This window comes from Sapajus apella, unplaced genomic scaffold (assembly GCF_009761245.1).
Source record: "Sapajus apella isolate SASKATOON/1434 unplaced genomic scaffold, GSC_monkey_1.0 scaffold70, whole genome shotgun sequence".
NCBI lineage: Eukaryota > Metazoa > Chordata > Mammalia > Primates > Cebidae > Sapajus > Sapajus apella.
In genome coordinates this window covers 1,054,596-1,073,217 of record NW_022437010.1, presented here as the reverse complement: position 1 = coordinate 1,073,217, position 18,622 = coordinate 1,054,596, and the positions used below count along the sequence as shown (strand labels likewise).

General features: G+C 42.0%; 2 protein-coding genes across 9 annotated transcripts in view; one reads left to right on the top strand and one right to left on the bottom strand.

The window, feature by feature from the left end:
* CUNH6orf52 (chromosome unknown C6orf52 homolog) overlaps window positions 1–18,268 on the bottom strand; it is a 33,429-nt gene extending 15,161 nt beyond the window's left edge. The window contains exons 1-4 of one of the 5 annotated variants that reach the window (XM_032249990.1): window positions 16,031–16,246; window positions 8,951–9,033; window positions 8,567–8,747; window positions 4,932–4,977 (exon numbers count right to left, since the gene is read on the bottom strand). In XM_032249990.1, the coding sequence (XP_032105881.1) occupies window positions 4,932–4,977; window positions 8,567–8,747; window positions 8,951–9,021 (298 nt within the window). In that variant the 5' untranslated portion in view covers window positions 9,022–9,033; window positions 16,031–16,246. Of the gene's footprint in view, window positions 1–4,931; window positions 4,978–8,566; window positions 8,748–8,950; window positions 9,184–16,030; window positions 16,247–16,379; window positions 16,492–17,147 lie in introns of those variants that run through there. The other 4 variants (XM_032249993.1, XM_032249989.1, XM_032249992.1 and 1 more) reach the window with 4 other exon arrangements.
* PAK1IP1 (PAK1 interacting protein 1) overlaps window positions 16,391–18,622 on the top strand; it is a 15,047-nt gene continuing 12,815 nt past the window's right edge. For 3 of the 4 annotated variants that reach the window (XM_032249970.1, XM_032249968.1, XM_032249969.1), the window contains exon 1: window positions 16,544–16,745. In XM_032249970.1, the coding sequence (XP_032105861.1) occupies window positions 16,563–16,745 (183 nt within the window). In that variant the 5' untranslated portion in view covers window positions 16,544–16,562. Of the gene's footprint in view, window positions 16,746–18,622 lie in introns of all 4 variants that reach the window. The other variant, XM_032249967.1, reaches the window with a different exon arrangement.

The following is an 18,622-nucleotide window of genomic DNA, read 5'->3' as shown; positions in this document are numbered from 1 at the left end:
ATCTGAGTTCAAGTCCTGGATATCAATGTTAACATTCTGTCTCATTGATCTATCTAATATTGCCAGGTCTCTTTGTAAGTCTTATATATCTGGGTATTTCTGTATTGGGTGCATATATGTTTAGGATCTTTAGCTCTTCTTGTTACATTGATCCTTTTATCTTTATGTAATATCCTTCTTTGCTTCTTTTGATCTTTGTTGCTTTGAATCTATTTTATCAGCAAAAATTGCAACTCCTGCTTTCTATTTATTTATTTTTGCTCTCCATTTGGTTGGTAAATTTTTCTCCATCCCTTTGTTTTGAGTCTTTATGTATCCTTGCATGTGAGATGGATCTGGATGTAGCATACCAATGGGTCTTGGCTTTTTTTGCCTGTCTGTGTCTTTGGATTGGGGGATTTAGTCAATTTAAATTTAGAATTAATAACAATATATGTGTGTTTGATACTGTCATTTAATGTTAGCTGACTGTTTTGCCCATTAGTTGATGCAATTTCTTAATTATGTTGATGTTCTTTATTTTTTGGTATTTTTTAGAAAGGCTGATACTGGTTGTTCCTTTCTATTTGTAGTGGTTCTTTCAGAAGCTCTTGTAAAGCAGGCCTGGTGGTGGTGAAATCTCTGAGTGCTGTCTGATTCTTACACTTTAGAGCTTCCCATCCTTTCTGAATCATCTTTCCTTTGAGCATTTCTGATCATAAAAGTAGATGTTTCCCTTTTTTCCCCCAAAACATTCTGAAATTTTCTTACACTTCTGCCCCTGGTTCCTTTCCTTCACTGTTGTTATGAGAAGTTGTTTGCTAAAGGGTCCCTGACCGCATGCCCCTAGTGGGATAGAGGTGTCAGGATCATGTGCTTATGAGCATGCCCTCTACTTAACCTGCAGCCAAGAAAACAGATATGGTGTGGTCAGCTCCAAACCCTGGATGATATGATCTCCGCACTTCCAGCGATGTTGACCAAAACTATAACAGAAGCCTAAACAGGACAAACTATGTCTTCCCTAAACCTGTTCATCTTTTAGACCAACGCGTCCAACACAGTAGCCACTAGCCACACGCGGCTATTGAGTGTTTGAGCATTGCTAGCCTTCACTGAGATGTGATGTAAGGATAAAATACACACAACATTGAAAGCAGAATGGTGGTTGCCAGGGGGAAGGGAGAGTGAGGAGTTACTGTTATTTAATGGGTACGGAGTTTCAGGCTATAAAATGAAGAGTTCTGGAGATGAATAATGATGGTTACACAACATTATGAATGTACTTAATACCACTGATACATTTAAAAGTCTATTGATTCTCGGCCTTTTGACTAAGACCAAGTGTGATACATTGACAAGTCAAGATGGTAAATTTTATGTTATACATATTTCACCGCAATTTAAAAAATTTTTAAATCAGCTTTAAGGTAAGGTCTGAAAAGTCCTCAGATTAAGGATCCCCCACAATCTGCAGGTGAGGGGGCAGCCATAAAAGAAAAAAAATAGAAAAAAATATATGCTGTATTTCAAAGACTTGATGTAAAAAGTCATTAATTTTTATATTGATTTCATGTTGGAATAATACCTTGGATATTGTCTTAGATTGGGCTGCTAACAACATATCAGAGACTGAGTAGTTTGTAAACAACACACAGTTATTTCTCACAATTCTAGAAATCAGAAGTCCAAGATCAAGATGTCAGCATGATTGGGTTCTGGTGAGGACCCTCTTCTGGGCTGCACACTGCCCAGAAGTCATATCTTCACATGGCAGAGGGCAGAGAGAGGAATCAAGCTCCCTTGTGACTCTTGTGAAGTTACCAATTCCATTCATGAGGACCCTACCCTGATGACCTCACCTAATCCTAATCACCTCTCTAAAGACCCACCTCCTAAAACTATCACATTGGGAGTGAGGGTTTCAACGTATGAATTTGGCAAGGGAAAAGAACACAAATTCAGTTCATCACAGATATTAGGTTAAGTAAGAAACATTACTAATTTTACCGGTCTCCTGAGTTGGTTCTTTAATTTGGCTACTGAAAAATTTTAAACTAACTACATAAATGGCTTTGTGTTTCACATTATCTATTCTTTAATTTCTAAATGTTTCAAACTGGCAGACAAAACTGTATGTATTTATCATGTACAACATTTTTTCATTTTTTTTTTTTGAAACATAACATTTCAAGTATACGTTCATTGTTGAATCATCAAATGTACTACCTCACAGTTATTTTTCATTTTTGTGGTGGAAACACTGAATATCCTCTATGTATTTTTCTTTATTTTTCCTTTTTCCTTCAAGACAAGTCAAATGCAGCAGTAAGAAGCAGGGAAAGAGAACAAAAAATTCAATCCACAACTGATTCAACAACCAGTTGTGATAACTCGCTACCTTCGAACTAGCCTGTATTTTTCAATATAATATTTCTTCATTAATTATAGTCACCATGCTGTACAATATATCTTTCTCTCAGCTTGGTCCCAGCTATTTGGGAGGCTGAGATGGGAGGATTGCTTGAGCCTTGAGATAGGGGTTGCAGTGACCCCAGATCACACCACTGCACTCCAACCTGGGTGTCAAAGAAAGACCCTGTCTCCAAAAAAAAAAAGAAAAAAAAAAGAAATTATGTTTTTTTTTCCCTGGGCACAAGCAATCCTCCTACCTCAGGCTCTCAAATATATAGGACTACAGGCACATGCTACAACATCCAGCTAATTTTTACATTTTTTGTAGAGACAAGGTCTTGCTGTATTGTCAAGGCTGCTCTCAAGCCCCCTGGGCTCAAATGATCCTCCCACCTTAGCCTTCCAAAGTGCTGGGATTATAGGCATTATCCACCAGGTCTGGCCTGATGGGAGACTTTTTATTACTGGTTCAATTCCTTATTATTGGTCTGTTCAGATTTTCTATTTCTTCATAATTTAATCTTGGTAGGTAGTAGATTGTATGTGTCCAGGAATTTACCGATTTCTTCTATGCTATCCAATTTACTGATGTATAATTGTTCATAACTGTCTTTTATGTTCCTTTGTATTTCTGTGGTATCAGTTGTAATGTGTTCTTTTTCATCTGATTGAGTTTTTTTCCTTAATCTAAAGGTTTGTTGACTAACTTTTAAAGAAACCAACCCTTCATTTTGTTGATCTTTTGTATTGTTTTTCCAGCTTCTATTTATTTTTGCTATAATCTTTATTATTTCTTTTCTTTTACTAACTTTGGGTTTACTTTGTTCTTGTTCTTTTAGTTCCCTGAGGTGCAATTGCATTACATTTATACTGACCAGTGTACTGTGCCAGATTTATGACCAGCCAACACTTGAGTGGTTATCATATGGCAGAAGCTGCTAAGCCACCTAAAAGTACTTTAGCCCTAGCATGCCCATGCTTCCTATGAGATAGGTATCAATGTCCCCACTTTACAGAAAGTGAAGCAGACACACTAGAGATTAATTTATCTAGACCTACAGAGCTAGTAGGTGGATCTGAACTCCCTGGCAGTCTGTATCCAAAAAGTAAACTTTTACCTCCATTATTCTGATAGAGGCAGAAAACACCCAAATGCCTAGGCAAATAGGGAAGGGTCCAAGGAGAACCTCCAACCTGCCCAAGTCATTGTGCACAGGGGGCTTGCCTAAACATGCCCATGGTGAAAAATTCCATCCCTTAACACATGCACGGTAAGGGAAATAAATCAATGTGGAGTGGCTCAGACTATGGGCCCACATGCACACTGGAAGAATGGGGTGGAACCACCAGGAATTCACACCTTATGCAGGGGAGGAGCCTGGCCTTTTCAACTTGTGTGTAGTGGCCTGGTATTCAATTTGTGAGGTAGAAACCTGCATTCAGGATCCCTCTTTTTGTTGAGAGCTTTCCTTTCACTTCATAAATTCCCTCCTCCTCACCCTTCAGTGTGTCTGCATGCCTAATTTTTCCCGGTCATAAGACGAGAACTTAGAGATTTAGCTGAACTAAGGAGCAAGAAATCCTGCGTCAATTTTAATAAATTGTGTAACTGATAAAGACAGGAAGAGAGATTCACACTTAACCTTTAAGAAAGGTTTAAGAAATCCCGGAAAGCTGAAATAAAACACCCTTTAGTCATGCTCAAATCAAAGTACTAAAAACTAGAACTGCTCAACAGTATCTAAAGATTTCAACATCAATTTGATTTAATTTAAACACTGAGCACCTACCAACATATGAACTCTGAATTAGTCACAGGGGCTACAAAGACAAATAACAACATGCTCCCTTCTTTGATCAAGTCACAAAGACAGTAGGTAGGTTTGTCTGGTAGGGAAAGGGGTTTGATCAAGAGAGAGACATGATGAACATGTTGATAAGACAGGCATGTGGTAAGAAAAAGACAATAGTGTTCTCTGAATTTCTCCTCTATTTTTCTTTCTTATTACTTAAAAGAAGCTAAACATTTTCTTCTCTTCCTCAAATAAGACACATTCAGAGTGTTTGTCCTCGGGCAGACAAACTTCGTTCTTTTCAGAACAAATTCAGAACTACAGGAAGCACCACCAGCCTGATACTACAGTGCTGTCCTGACAGGTACCCCAGGAACCAACAACCCTGAGGCCACAGCGATCGCCTCGGTGCTCTTCTCCCTTGAAAATCAGAATTAAAGCATAATTGACCTCAAAGTCTACACGTACGGAGGAAATGGCGCTTAAAAGCAATGTATTGCCTTCTTACTGTTTGGGAATGTCCCCCTTTCCCAGTCCTTGGGAAGGGCCCGAAGAAGTAGTTCAGCTAAAGTTGTTCCCATAGAACCAGTTTCCAAAAACAGGAGAAATTACTGAAAAATATGGCTTAGGCAACCTACACTGGAATTTTCCAGTAGAGCCTCCCAGTTTACAGCAAGTGGAGTGAATGAGAAACCAGGAAATGGGGTTTTGTTTCCAACCACTTGAGCACAAGGTTTATGTTACCTTCTAGTGGGTCTTCATCTTGGTTTTCAGCTAGACCTGTGGTTTCCTGCAACAAAAAAGGATCTCATGAGAAAATAATTTTATGTAATGGTTTAATATCAATACATACTTTATTGGGAAAAAACTCTAGCTCCTAAAAATACTATCTAAAATAAAAATAATTTTGAAAATTAATCCCTTAAAATCAAATTTTGAATTTGATGGAAAGAATCTTTAGGTGACATTGTACAATTATGAAAGAGGTAAACTGAGTCACAGAATTGTTACAAAAGAGCAGCAAGCCTAACAAGGGCCTCTGGCCTTTGGATTTTCTGAGACCTAACTAGGATCCTAGAGCCTGAGCTAGGAAGCGGACACCAGGGTCCCTGGTATCAGGCTCCTTATTTCCTGTACCACATGCCTGACTCTACCTGGAATTCTGCTCCTCCTTCTAGAATACAATCTATAAAGTCTCCATGAGCACATTTTCCTCATGGCCTTCTAATCATAACCCCAAAACCCTTGGCTCAGCTAAGAACCAGGATGTTAGGTGCTCAAGAAAATGAGAGGCTACAGCAAAGCAAACCAATCGTATTCTTACATAATGAGGGAAGTGAACTGCAGAGGCACCCCCAAAGTAAATTTTGGTGTGTTAACCCAGACTCTGTTGGATCTACTGGGGCAGCATACATTTTTATGATTCCACTATAGAGACTTGCTGGGAACCTGTCTTTTTAAGTACGGCCAGCTATTCCAAGGAATCACTCTACCAAGGAAGGGCTGATCTAGCTCCTGGCACTTAATTAAGCTTCCCTTGTTAATAAGAATGAGAAGATACTGACAGTCAAAGATCCACTATCTTTTCTTTTCAGTTTATCTGAAAGTATGTCTCCCCTTCACTCTGAAATATGTGCAGGTTTGGAAAATAGGTTACCATAAATTTCAAAAGACAATCTGTGTCTTTTTTGTATTTAGATATGGCTAAGACACCAGCCACGGTGGTATGCAGCCCATAGTCTCAGCTACTTGGAAGGCTGGGGCAGGAGACCCAGGAGATAAGGCTACAGTGAGTTATGATAGTACCACTGCATTCCAGCCTGGGCAAAAGAGCAAGACATCATCTCTAAAAATGAATTCTATAAAAGGTAAAGAAAGAAATGGCTAAGACACTCAGAATCCATGCTTCCACAAGTCCTTTCCCATAATACAAGACCAAGTAACCTTACATTTTCTCCTTTCAATATGCGTTCTGGCAAATGTGGATGCTAAATAACCAGGGTGAGGGAAGCAGCAGCTATTTGGAGACAGAGCATTCTTTCTGGTCTGAGGGCCACTGGCGCTGTGCATGCAGCTGACTGCCTTTAAAGACAAGCACGTTTGCAAAAGTCTTTCCTCAGCTAGGGATAGTCTGGGATGGGCCGCAAAGACCTGAGAATCATGTTGGAGACACCCACCTCCACAATGCCAAAATGTAAAGGAGTGGGCTGCAGAGGGGTAACCCGTTAACGTGGGGGAGATAAAGGTTATGGACAGAGGCACAGCACATTGGGGGAAGCAGGGAATAAAGCGAGGACATCTCAGCAAGGACACGCTTTATTAGAGAAGAACAAAACGGGGATGGGTGAGTGAAAGAGCGCTGCCACAGAGCCTTCCCATCTTTAGTTTTGCTCAGCAGCTTCCCAATAGGTAACACCCAGCAGGATGGCAGGCAGAAGGCACAGTGGGGTCACCACAACCACAAAATAGGTTTATATAATTCTTGTATGAAAACATGCATGTTATAGTAATAATTTGGCTAGAGGATGAGATAAAAATCCCAGGATGTGCCAACAAAAATGGACAGAGGAATGGAGAGAAGGCGTAGCCAGGTGAGAAAAAAAGGGTGTTCATTTCTTAATTTTCTCATGAGTGATGAAAAAATCAACAAATACTTTCACTTCTGAAGTTGGTAATACATTCATTCTTTTTTTTTTTTAATTTTTTTTTAAAATGCTAGTCTATGCTCTTTCTTATACTTCTCCATTTAAAGATATAAGGGTGACCACCAAAAACAGACCATCTCCCAAAAAAGAACAAAAAGGGAAGAGGCGAAAGAAAAAAAAAAGAGTGATAAAACCTCACGCAATGTGGTGAAATATGTTTTTTTAAAGTGCTTCAATATCAAACATCTGTTAAAAGGGAAAAACCCAAATCGGGCCAAAAGGGGGAAAAAATGACAAGAAATTGAACATATTTTATACAAGAGGCACACCTAAAACAGACCAGAGAAAAAATGAAAACGAAAGTTTGGGCAGTAAAATATCAAATGTAAGTTTTAAAAACCAAGGGTCTAGATGTGAAATTCAACTTTGGTTTTAAGGCAAAGATCATCAAACAACGGTGTCACTACGCAGATTGAGAGAAAAGCTAGGGTGGAGGACGTCCGTAGCATTTAGAGTGAAAAGTGTTAATTTCTCTAACCTGTGAATATCTTATGCAGTCAAGCAAGAGGGACACAACTCAACAGAAAAACTAAAAGGATGGTATCAAAGTCACAGAACACAGATACCCATAAACACTTCAAGAGATATTTGCCCTCAATAATAGACAAATCCTCCCTGGCCTATCACATTGCCCAATCATATACAGAGAGGAATGTCGAGTAGCAAGAACACCCACCACAATAATGAAAAGTACAAATTCTTGCAGACTTTAAGTAATTTGCTATTTAAACATTTTTATGATACATCCTTTAATCCAGCCCTTCCACATCCAGAAATAAATTCTTGGAAAAATATCAACACTCAGACAAATGCTTGAAGATAAGTAAGTTTGTTAAAGCCCAAAAAATATTTAAAATGTCAGATAAGGGATGAGCTAAAAATCACAGTGTATCTAAATGAGCTCACTCTGTTGCTCAGGCTGGAGTATAGTGGCACAATCATGGCTTACTGCAGCCTCAAACTCCCGGGCTCAAGTGATCATCCCGCCTCAGTCTCCCAAGTAGCTGGGACTACACGTGTGAGCCATCTTGCACAGACCATAAATGGGCAATTTTTAAAGAAAGGTCTCCTTATGCAGAAGCAAGCAAAGAGCAAAACAGTATGTACTACTGATCACTCTTGCCTAAATCATACCCTAACCACCAAAACAGAAAGACAAACCACGCTGATTTAGCAAGAGTACAGGGGAAAGATCTAGAAGACATCCGCTCCAACAGTACTTTCTTCTAAGTAGGAAGGGAGTGGGGAAGAAGAGGTGTGGGGGGAGCTTTTCCCTTACTTCAATACATCTTCGTGTGATTTGAGAAATATGTCACTTCAGTAATTCAAAGTATTTACAACATCTTTTTAAAGTGTGTTTATATCTAACTGCTATAAAATAAACCCCAAAACTACCTTCAAGTGAAAACTTATGGGTTATACATTTCCAAACTCAGCAAATCATAAACATTAAACATGTACAGGAGACTTCCTGTGTATCAAGTATACACCTCAATAAAGCTGTACAAACGTTTTTCTTAGGCTATCAGCTTTACTCTCTAGTTTTAAAACAGGTAGCAAAAGCCGTGGCTGTGGGAATTTGGATCAGAGGATAATAATGTGTGAAGACAGGAAAGTGATGTTTACTATTATCGGGCCCATGAATGACACAAGATTCATTCCAGCAAGGGATACCTTAGGCATAACCAAAGTTCCAGCTGTATGTTGAGGGGTCTCACGCACAGAAAAACAGTCCTGTCCATTTCCATGCACCGCACAGCAGTAGCTGTAGCCAGAAAGAAGGTAAGAGCTGGGCTGCTGCACGTACCAGTTGCCACAGTGGTAACCCTGGATGGGCTGGAACTCCTGCTTCACTCTAATAGCAGAGAGGAGACCACAGCAATGACAACCGTCACCAACCAACACAGAATCATCCACAAACCCCCAGACTTCTTTCCAGGAAGTTTGCAGTAAGTTGAACACCTATGTTCAAAGCCATTGTTTGTAAGTTACCAACAATTATGTAGCAAATAGAACAGTAACAGCTTTCTTTCTCATTCAAAGGAGAAAACTGCTCACCTTTGCCAGAAGCAGTAATAGTTACTTTGTTGAGCTATGCCAAAACCTGCAAAACTCTCCTGTTCTGCCATTTATCCAGAAACTTTACAAGAAGAGAGCAGAATCCAGTTTTTATTCCCGAGTCAAAAATTCCGGCCTGTGGGCTAAAACCTCTCAACCCTGACAAGTCTCGCAACTACCTCTGAGATAATTACATTTAGTGGCAATTCCTGCTAGGCAATTAATTGGTTGACATTCCTAACAACAGGGCAAAGATGTGGGGGGGAGGGGTGCACTGAGGCACCTGGGGGAAATTCTGCCACCTGTTCCTCTGGCTTCCATCTGCCGGCCCTCTCTCCCAACTGTCAGGCTTGGGGGAGCCAGCAGAACCCCAAGGAGGGACAGAAGGGGAAGATGTGTCAGTCGACAATGAAAGACAGTCTCCACTGTACCCCTTATCATAACAAGTAAGAGGGGAATCTTTTTTTTTTTGAGACGGAGTTTCGCTCTTGTTACCCAGGCTGGAGTGCAATGGCGCGATCTCGGCTCACCGCAACCTCCGCCTCCTGGGTTCAGGCAATTCTCCTGCCTCAGCCTCCTGAGTAGCTGGGATTACAGGCACGCGGCACCATGCCCAGCTGATTTTTTGTATTTTTAGTAGAGACGGGGTTTCACCATGTTGACCAGGATGGTCTCCATCTCTTGACCTCGTGATCCACCCGCCTCGGCCTCCCAAAGTGCTGGGATTACAGGCGTGAGCCACCGCGCCCGGCCTAAGGGGAATCTTTAATAACAAAACCTTAAGACAAATATATTGTTCTCCTCAGTTATCAGCTGAGAATAACTATTGGAACTAGCTAGTGCTTTTTTTTTTTTTTTTTTTTTTTTTTTTTTAAATCCCATGCAGGTTGAAAGCATAATCCAAACTCGCTGCAAAATTAAGAGGCAGGGAAGAAAGCCTTCCTTTGTCCCCTTCCCTCCTGTCTCTCTTCCTTTTCTCTCTCTTACAGCCTACATTAATGAGAGTACAGGATACAATTTTAAAGAAATATTTCTCTGGTTCAGTATTTTTTTAAAAAGCATGATAAAGCTTCCCAAAATTTAATGTGCATACAAATGACCTAGACTTGTTTAAAATGTAGGTTCTCTAGGCTGGCACAGTGGCTCACACCTGTAATCCCAACACTTTGGGAGGCTGAGGCGGACAGATCATGAAGTGAGGAGATCAAGACTATCCTGGCTAACATGGTGAAACCCCATCTGTACTAAAAAACAATAATAATACAAAAATTAGCCAGGCATGGTGGCACACACTTGTAGTCTCGACTACTCAGGAGGCCGAGGCAGGAGAACAGCTTGAACCCAGGGCACGGAGGTTGCAGTGAGCCGAGATCACGCCACTGCACTCCAGTCTGGCAACAAGGTGAGACTCCATATTAAAAAAAAAAAAAAAGTAGATTGTTTAACTTGACAGATCTGGAGTGGAGCCTCAAATTCTGCCTTTATAGCTAGCTCCTGCCACTTTAAGCAGCAAGGATACACAGTGTCAAAATTCAAGATAACTTTTGGGTCCATATGCGGCGCTTAGGGTGTGGCCATTTCCCTGCAGCTGGCTGATAACCAAGTGCTTAATGCATTTTCTATTGGCCTGTAATGTGAAAAATAGCAGACATGATGAATTCAAAACATTCTGATCAGTCATTCACCAGTTATTTATTGAGCCATTACTACAGTCATTCCTTAGTATCCATGAGAGACTGTTTACAGGATCCCCCTCAGATACCAAAATCCTTCAATGCCCAAGTATAAAATGGTGTAGTATTTGCAAAGAACATACACACATCCTCCCATAAACCTTAAATTCTGTCTAGATTACTTACCATACTTCATACAATGGCTATACATTACTTCGTGTGGGTTCAACAGTAGTATCCGGCATGCGGCAAATTCAAGTTTTACTTTTCGGAGTTTTTGTTTTTAAGACGGAGCCTCCCTCTGTCACCCAGGCTGGAGCACAGTGGTGTGATCTTGGCTCACTGCAACCTCTGCCTCCCAGGTTCAAGTGATTATCCTGCCTCAGCCTTCCCAGTAGCTATAATTACAGTCACCCACCACCACACCTGGCTGATTTTTGTATTTTTAGTAGACATGGGATTTCACCATGTTGCCCAGGCTGCAGTGCAGTGGCATGATCTCGTCTCACTGCAACCTCTGCCCTCCAGGTACAAATGATCCTCCTGCCTCAGCCTCCCTAATAGCTGGGATTACAGGCAACTGCCACCCCTGGCTTTTTAGTTGAGATGGGGTTTCACCATGTTGGCCAGGCTGGCCTCAAACTTCTGACCTGAGGTGACATGATCGCCTTGGCCTCCCAAAGTGCTGGGATTACAGATGTGAGCCACCGTGCCCAGCCTCTCAAATATTTTCAATCCACGATTGGTTGAATCCAGGGATGTAGAACCCACAGATGCTGAGGGCTGATGGTATACACAAGGCAAGGCAACTGGCATTGGTGATATAGTGGAGTTTATCTGGAGTGAATCTCTCCATGTCTTCAAGGGAGATTTTATTGATTAGCAGCTGTGGCAGACATTGTTAGGTGCCACCCAATATCGATTTATTTTCTTCCATTATAACAATTCTGATTTCACTTGGGCCAGCAATAGGCTCAAGCTAAAAGACTACATTTCCTAGCTTCTCCCTTGAAGGAAGATGGGGCCAGGTGGCCAATCTGGCTAAGAAGATCTAAATAGAAGTATTAGAAGGGGATTGGGGAAAGCTGTGTGGGAAAAGGGTATTTGCTAACCTGGAAGGGGGGGCCTTTTTATCCTCTACTGTCTCCCCAGGTCTGGTGCTGGGATTACAAACATGACAGGTGGAGTCAGAATAACTCTGCAGCTATCTTGGCTATGAGGTGACATGAGGGAAGAAGTCACACAGAATAATATGGTGATCCAAGACAGAATGAGTCTGGGTCACTAATGACTAAGGACTCTTTCCGCTAGCACTAGACTGGCCTACCACTGGTTTATTTTACTTAATAAATGTCTTGTTTAAACCACTATTGTTATGTCAGCTTAAATATATTCCTAACTACTATAGCTTAGACAACCAATAAAAATGTTAAAAATTCTTTTTCTGTAAAAACTTTTTTTTTACTTATCTCATTTTAGGACTGACTTTATTTCACACAAAGAAAATCACAATTATGGCTATGACCAGGTGAGTGTGGAGGCTGCAGTTGGAAAGGAATGTAGAAGTTGAACATTGAGGAGGTGGTAAGGAGACTGAGGAAGAGAGAGGTCAATGTAATCATGCTGAAACCACCTAGGAAAATGGCAGCAGCTGTGGTGAGGGAGGAGACCCAGGCATCTAGGATCACCTCCCCCTTGATCTCCACACTGCATTTCAATAGAAGAAAAGGCTGGCTGGCTGACTGGCACCTCCTAAATCACCTTCCTATAAGATAGCAGGCTTGGTATGGGGGAATCTCTCCAGAAGACACTGCTTTCACTTAAACAAGATCAAACCCCCACCCCACTCCTCCATTCGGAGACCAGAAACCTTTCACATGTAATTCCTAAAACTGTAAACCCAAGACCCTTTCGTATGTGATTTCTAAAGCTGTAAACCCAAGACCCTTTCACTTGTAATTTCTAAGGCTGTAAACCTAAGATCCTTTCACGTGTAATATCTAGAGTGTAAGCCTACATAAAGGCAGAGCTTCTCTTTTAGGGGAGCTTGGCCATTTGGACAAAACATAAAGCCTTGCTCCCCGGCTGTAATAAAAACCTTCCTTTTCTAGTTCGGTGTCCAAGAGGTCTGTTTCTCATGGCTGCTCCTGCTTCTGTGGAACAGAAGGTTGTGAGCAAGATCCCAGGGAAAAATGAGCACTTAAGGCCTTGGAGAGGACAGTGACCAGGAAGGGCTCATAGCCACTGTTTTGCTCTCTAAAAGCCCCAAATACAAATCTTCTGTTTCAACTAGATTACACGCATGAAGCAGGTGAAGCAAATTCTACTTGGGCCCAACATTGGGCAGGTTCGGAGCAAGTATAGCATTATCTCCACTTCCCTTTGTGCTGGGAAATACAAACCGGACCAAAACCTCTGTGAATACATTCACATGCAACCTCCATAGTCCTTGAGTTTAACAGAGTTGCTCCTTGTCGCATTGAGAAAGGAGAATTCAGCAGGAATATGAGACTCTTGTGATATTTCTAACAGGGCTGATTTTTCTTTACTATAATCCTGCTTTTACCCCAGGATATCCACTTTACTACCCTCACCACCCAAGAAAAAAAAAAACTGGCTTTTCCTCTAGCAAACCAAAGCTAGGCACTCAACAAATATTTGTTGAATGAATGAACAAATCAGAGCGTAGCTCAAGTGCAAAAATCTTTTCAATCAATAATTTAAAAGCAAAGCCACAAAACAAGATAATCCTCTTGTGCCTTAGTATTGATTAATGAACTCTCAACATTGGTTGTTTCTTGGTAGCCGCAGATTTCACAAGAAAGAGATTGAATGGCTTTTTACATCCTGTGTTTGGAGAGAAAAGAAAGCTTTACGGGAAGTTATGCTCAGTTCAAATCCAGTTAAACAGGTATAAAACTCTCTATTGTCTTTCTCCAGACAATGAAAATCCGCAATCTTAAGATCCGAAACTGTTGAAAAACGCGCACTTTGAATGAAGAGACCATCCAAACAGGCTTTGTGTCAGCAACATGGCTGTTTATTCACCTGGGTGCAGGTGGGCTAAGGCCGAAAAGGGCATTAGCAAAGGGCAGTGGGATAGTTGGTTTTATAGGTTTGGGTAGTATTTTTGGGGGGTGGGGGTGTTGTAGAGTAAGTCCAGTTACAGTGGTGGACGTTAGGGGCAAGGAGTATACATGACCACAAGTTCAGTTACAATGGCAGGGTTAGGTGAGAGGTACTTATATTATCATAAGAACAGTTAAGATGGCAGGGTTGGGTGAGGGGCTTGTCAAGGAAGCCCCGATGGGTGATTAAGGACAATGGGGAACGCAGGCAAGGGGTAGGAGACAGCCGAGGCAAGCCGGACTTCAGACTTTCAGGCTCCAGGCTTGCATATGGAGACCTGACAGAAACTACTGCCACAGCCGTGCATAAAATGGAATGCTGCTGCCTTCCTCTGTTAAAGCGAATGTTCAAGGCTGAGGACCCATAAAAACCAGCATTACTGGCCTTACTGTTATTTAGCTGTGTGTTCTTAAAAAAGTCACTTTTCCGGATGTATCTCAGCACTTATAACCTAAGACTGAATCACTGCATTTTACCCTTAACGAGTTATCCTTAATCTTTTTGAAACGGTGCTTAAATCTTAATGTTCTCCAAAAATGTACATCCACATATTTGCATATAATTTGAGACTGAAAACCCCTGAAACTCGTCCACAAACCCCCAGATTAGTAACAGCTGGGCTAGGTATTGTCTAAGTCCTCCGAGCTCTATAATTGGTTCCACTAATTTCTAAGTTTTGGGGATTTTTTTTTGTTTTTTGACGTTTTGTTTAGAAAAACCACTTTTAGTTATGTTCATGGTGCTTACACCATGGTTTCCATTCCAGAACCAACCATATTCTAAACTTCCCGGTTGGGACAAAAGTTAAGCAAGTAAAAGTGTGACAGTTTGTAACAGATTCTGAATATAGTAATCACCTTTTTATGGTTAAAATTTATTTTTAAAAACGCATTAAACAAGTATTAATTCTTCTCAAACAGCAGTTGAGATGTTCCTGGGGTAAGGAGACAGGGTATCAGGGACATTCCGGAAGTAGCAGAATATACAAAGCTGTAGAGGTTTTTTTTTTTAATTTTGGGTGAGAGTATAATGCTTTTGCATTAAAATGAACAGATATGTTGTGGAGTAAAATGTGTAAAGACATGTTTTTAAAGATAAAAATGTGAAACTTCAAATAAATGTCCTGCCTACTCAGTGTTTGTCTTCATGTCCAGAGCACACTCATTTCACACTCCTCTTAGTGGTTCTCTGGTGGAAACAGTTACACATTACACAAAAAAGTAATCTAAATCGTAAAATAATTTGACTTTTTGTAACACAAGATAACCAGCACGAAGTGAAAAAATGACTTTATTTTTTGAGACAGAGTCTCGCACTGTCGCTCACGCTGCAGTGCCGTGGTTCGATCTCAGCTCACTGCAACCTCAACCTCCCGAGTTCAAGTGATTCTCCTGCCTCAAGCTCCCGATGAGCTGGGATTTCAGGAGCCCGCCACCACGCCCTGCTAATTTTCCTATTTGTAGTAGAGGCGGGGTTTCACCACGTTGCCCAGGCTGGTCTCGAATCCCTGACCTCAAGTGATCCGCCCGCCTCGGCCTCCCAAAGTGCTGGGATTACAGGCGTGAGCCGCTGCACCTGACGAAGAATGATTTTAGAAGAGTGAACGAATACAAGGATTTCCACTAGACTGCAGACTAGTTTGTCAACAGCATTTCAGTGTCTGTGAAGTGCTTACATTCAGAGTTGACAAAGCTGGCAGATGACAAGGCCTTTCTCCTGCGCTACGACAACCAAGGCATCCAAAGTGAAATCATCTCCGCAAGAGCCAAATCGGCCTCTATTAATTAACACGTACTGACAATCCAGAACGCCAGAGAAGAAAAGTTCTTGGAAACAGAAGGGTCTAAGAGCTGAAGCATTGTATCGCACTTGAAATGGAGGCTGAAGTTTTGACCAGGACGGACTATGCATCTTGTTTATCAACTGATCTACTATGGTGTTTATGAGAACTATACGAACCAAGATTTACTCTATTGGGAGTTTGTGGGAAAGCTGTAATGTCTAACGCATCCCTCAATCTCTAAGCCTTATTAAACTTTTTTTTCTTTGAGACGGTGTCTGGCTTGTCACCCAGGCTGGAGTGCAATGGAGCGATCTCGGCTCACTGCAGCCTCGACCTCTTGGGCTCAAGCGATCCTCCCACCACCGTCTTAAATCTCTTTGTAGAGACGGACTCCAGCTATGTTGCCTAGGCTCACTCCTCCCTCCCCGAGAGGTGCTGCAACCTTGGCCAATATGACCCCAGAGTTAGACAAGTGAAGCAAGCAGGCAGAGAAAGCGTGCAGCGGCAGACCGGAACGCTGACAGGTCTCGCACGCGGGGTTTCAGCGCGGGCGCTGAGCCGCTGAACAGGTCACCGCAAACCCTAAGTCCCACCACACCTTGCCCTGTTACGAAAGGCTCGTTCCAGTGCTTCCTGAACAAAAAGGAACCCTAACTTCTACCCTCGTAGTACACCGCCCACATCAAACCGCATGCCAAGAGCAGCACCTCCCTGCCAGGAACCGCAGCCACAGCCCCGCCCCACCGGGCCGGAAGTCGGCCTCGCCTCCTCCTGAATATTACGGAAATGAGGGTCTTCGCAGAGGATGTCCCGCCCGCTCCCCTCAGACTGACCTAGATCTCACCTTCCTAAGATATGCCTGCTTGCCCCCAATTTTTTTCTTCTTGCAGTGAGAACGTCCTTATGTGGCATCCTTATTTATTCTCCTCTTGGGAAATCCATGTGATCTTCCAGCGCTGAAAGTGTTTCCACGTTTACAGGCGACCTAAAGGCAGCCCTGAACCCATGACGTATAACTCGGGCGCCGATGCAGAAAGGACCCAGGCTTTTTTTTTTTTTTTTTGACGTCCGATTCCGTCACCTCCAGGTTGAGCCGGGCTGGCGGAAGAGGCACGTGCTCTGCTCAATGGAGCTGGTTGCGGGTTGCTACGAGCAGGTCCTCTTTGGGTTCACTGTACATCCGAAGCCCGAGGTGTGCGGCGACCACGAGGTGAGATACTGCGTACAGGGAGACAGCCGGAGGCGGGGCCGGGAAGGTCGGGTTTGGTTCTTACACAGCAGAGGTAAACATTGGAGCGCCTGCTGTTCACTGTCAGATCTCTGGGTGAATTGATGAATCAAACCTAAGAGACTTAAGGGAAAAGCTAACCTTTTAAAACACAGAATGGACATCTTATCAAAATGAGACAATATCTGCCTGTTACAGTAGACAAAAGGGACACAGAGGAAACGGCATTTCTGCATACGGACAAATGAGTCGTAGATGGTGGATTTAAGGGTAGATCCCATAAGTTGACAGTATTCAAAATTTAATGAAAAAAGATCTCGCTCTTTCTCTGAATTTCTGTCCTAGAATTTTACAAATTATTAAAGCTAGGTTAGGAGAAATCACAGATAAAGCGAAAGCAGTTCGTTATTTGTTGGGAACTTATTTGCGATCTGGGCAGTGGAGGTGCAAAGATGCTGGAGGTATGGATCTTGCCTTAGAGGCATTCCTTCCATAAGGGTTGGAGGACTGAGGAGACACATAGATGGAGAGAAATTACAGCAGAATTACTAGGTGTGCGAATAGAAAGCTTTAGTAAATTGCCCGTAGTCAAATAGGTAGATAGTACTGTACTCACGACTAGAAATCCTACCTCCTAACATCTAGCTCAGTTTTATTCTTGAAGCAATTCTAAGTATTTTCTAGAAACCTGTTTTATTGAGTACAGTACTTCTTTATGAAGTCAAGGTGTCAATCTTGAATTACCCAGAAAATTTGGGAGTATGTCACTCGACCTGTTGCTTTTGTTTATTTTGTTTCCTACTCCAGTTATTTGCTTTTGGTCTTTGGCTGAAAAGTGATGTGTTTTGAATAGTCAAAGATGGATACTATCGAGTGTTTTCTTTGTAGTGAAATTACTTAACTGTGTTCCAGACACGCAATAGGCCTCACAGCAATACTGAGACAGATAGAGTTGTTCTCATTTTTGCAGATGAGGAACCAAAATGTTCCTCCTAAATAGGTTTAGTGACTGCTGAAGGTCATACAGCTAATAATTGGCAAAGCTGACCCAAAATGTCAGGAGCCCCTCAAGGGTCTCTGACATTTGAAGCTCTTAACCATTCCCCTATACTGCTACTAAATCTAAGTGATAGCCTAGATAAAGCCACCTTATGTGAATTTGAAAAGGTTATTTTTGATTTAAGCCCATAGCAGCCCCTCAAGAATGCTTGATTCAAAGGAGACCCCCTTGGTCTTAACTGATGGAAGGAGTATCTGTTGCTGTAATTATGAAGGACCTGATTTGCAGTAACACGTGTTCAAAGAAGTTTGATGGGTGTTTTCCTTTTTCTGTTTATTTCCCAAATACTTTTTCATGCAGTTCCTTCAGTTTAAGGAGTGTGTGTGTATGTGTGTGTGTGTGTGTATTTTGCTGTCATACTTCACATTCATCCAGACTTCCTAATCCTATTGTTACATGGCAATAAGGATACAGGTGCTGAGATTTCATTATTGGTGATTCTCTGGGGCTTATGTTGGTACTCATGGAAACATACCTTTACTCTGTTGGTTTTTCTTTATAAGACTTGTTGCCAGGCGTGGTGGCTCATGCCTGTAATCACAGCACTTTGGGAGGCTGAGGTGGGTGGATCACTTGAGACCAGGAGTTTGAAACCAGCCTGGCCAACATGGCAAAACCCCGTGTCTACTAAAAATACAAAAATTAGCTGGGTGTGGCGACAGGCACCTGTAATCCCAGCTACTAGAGAAGCTGAGACATGAGAATCGCTTGAACCTGGGAGGCAGATGTTGCGGTGAGCTGAGATTGCGCTGCTGCACCCCAGCTTGGGTGACAGAGCAAGACTCCATCTCAAAAAAAA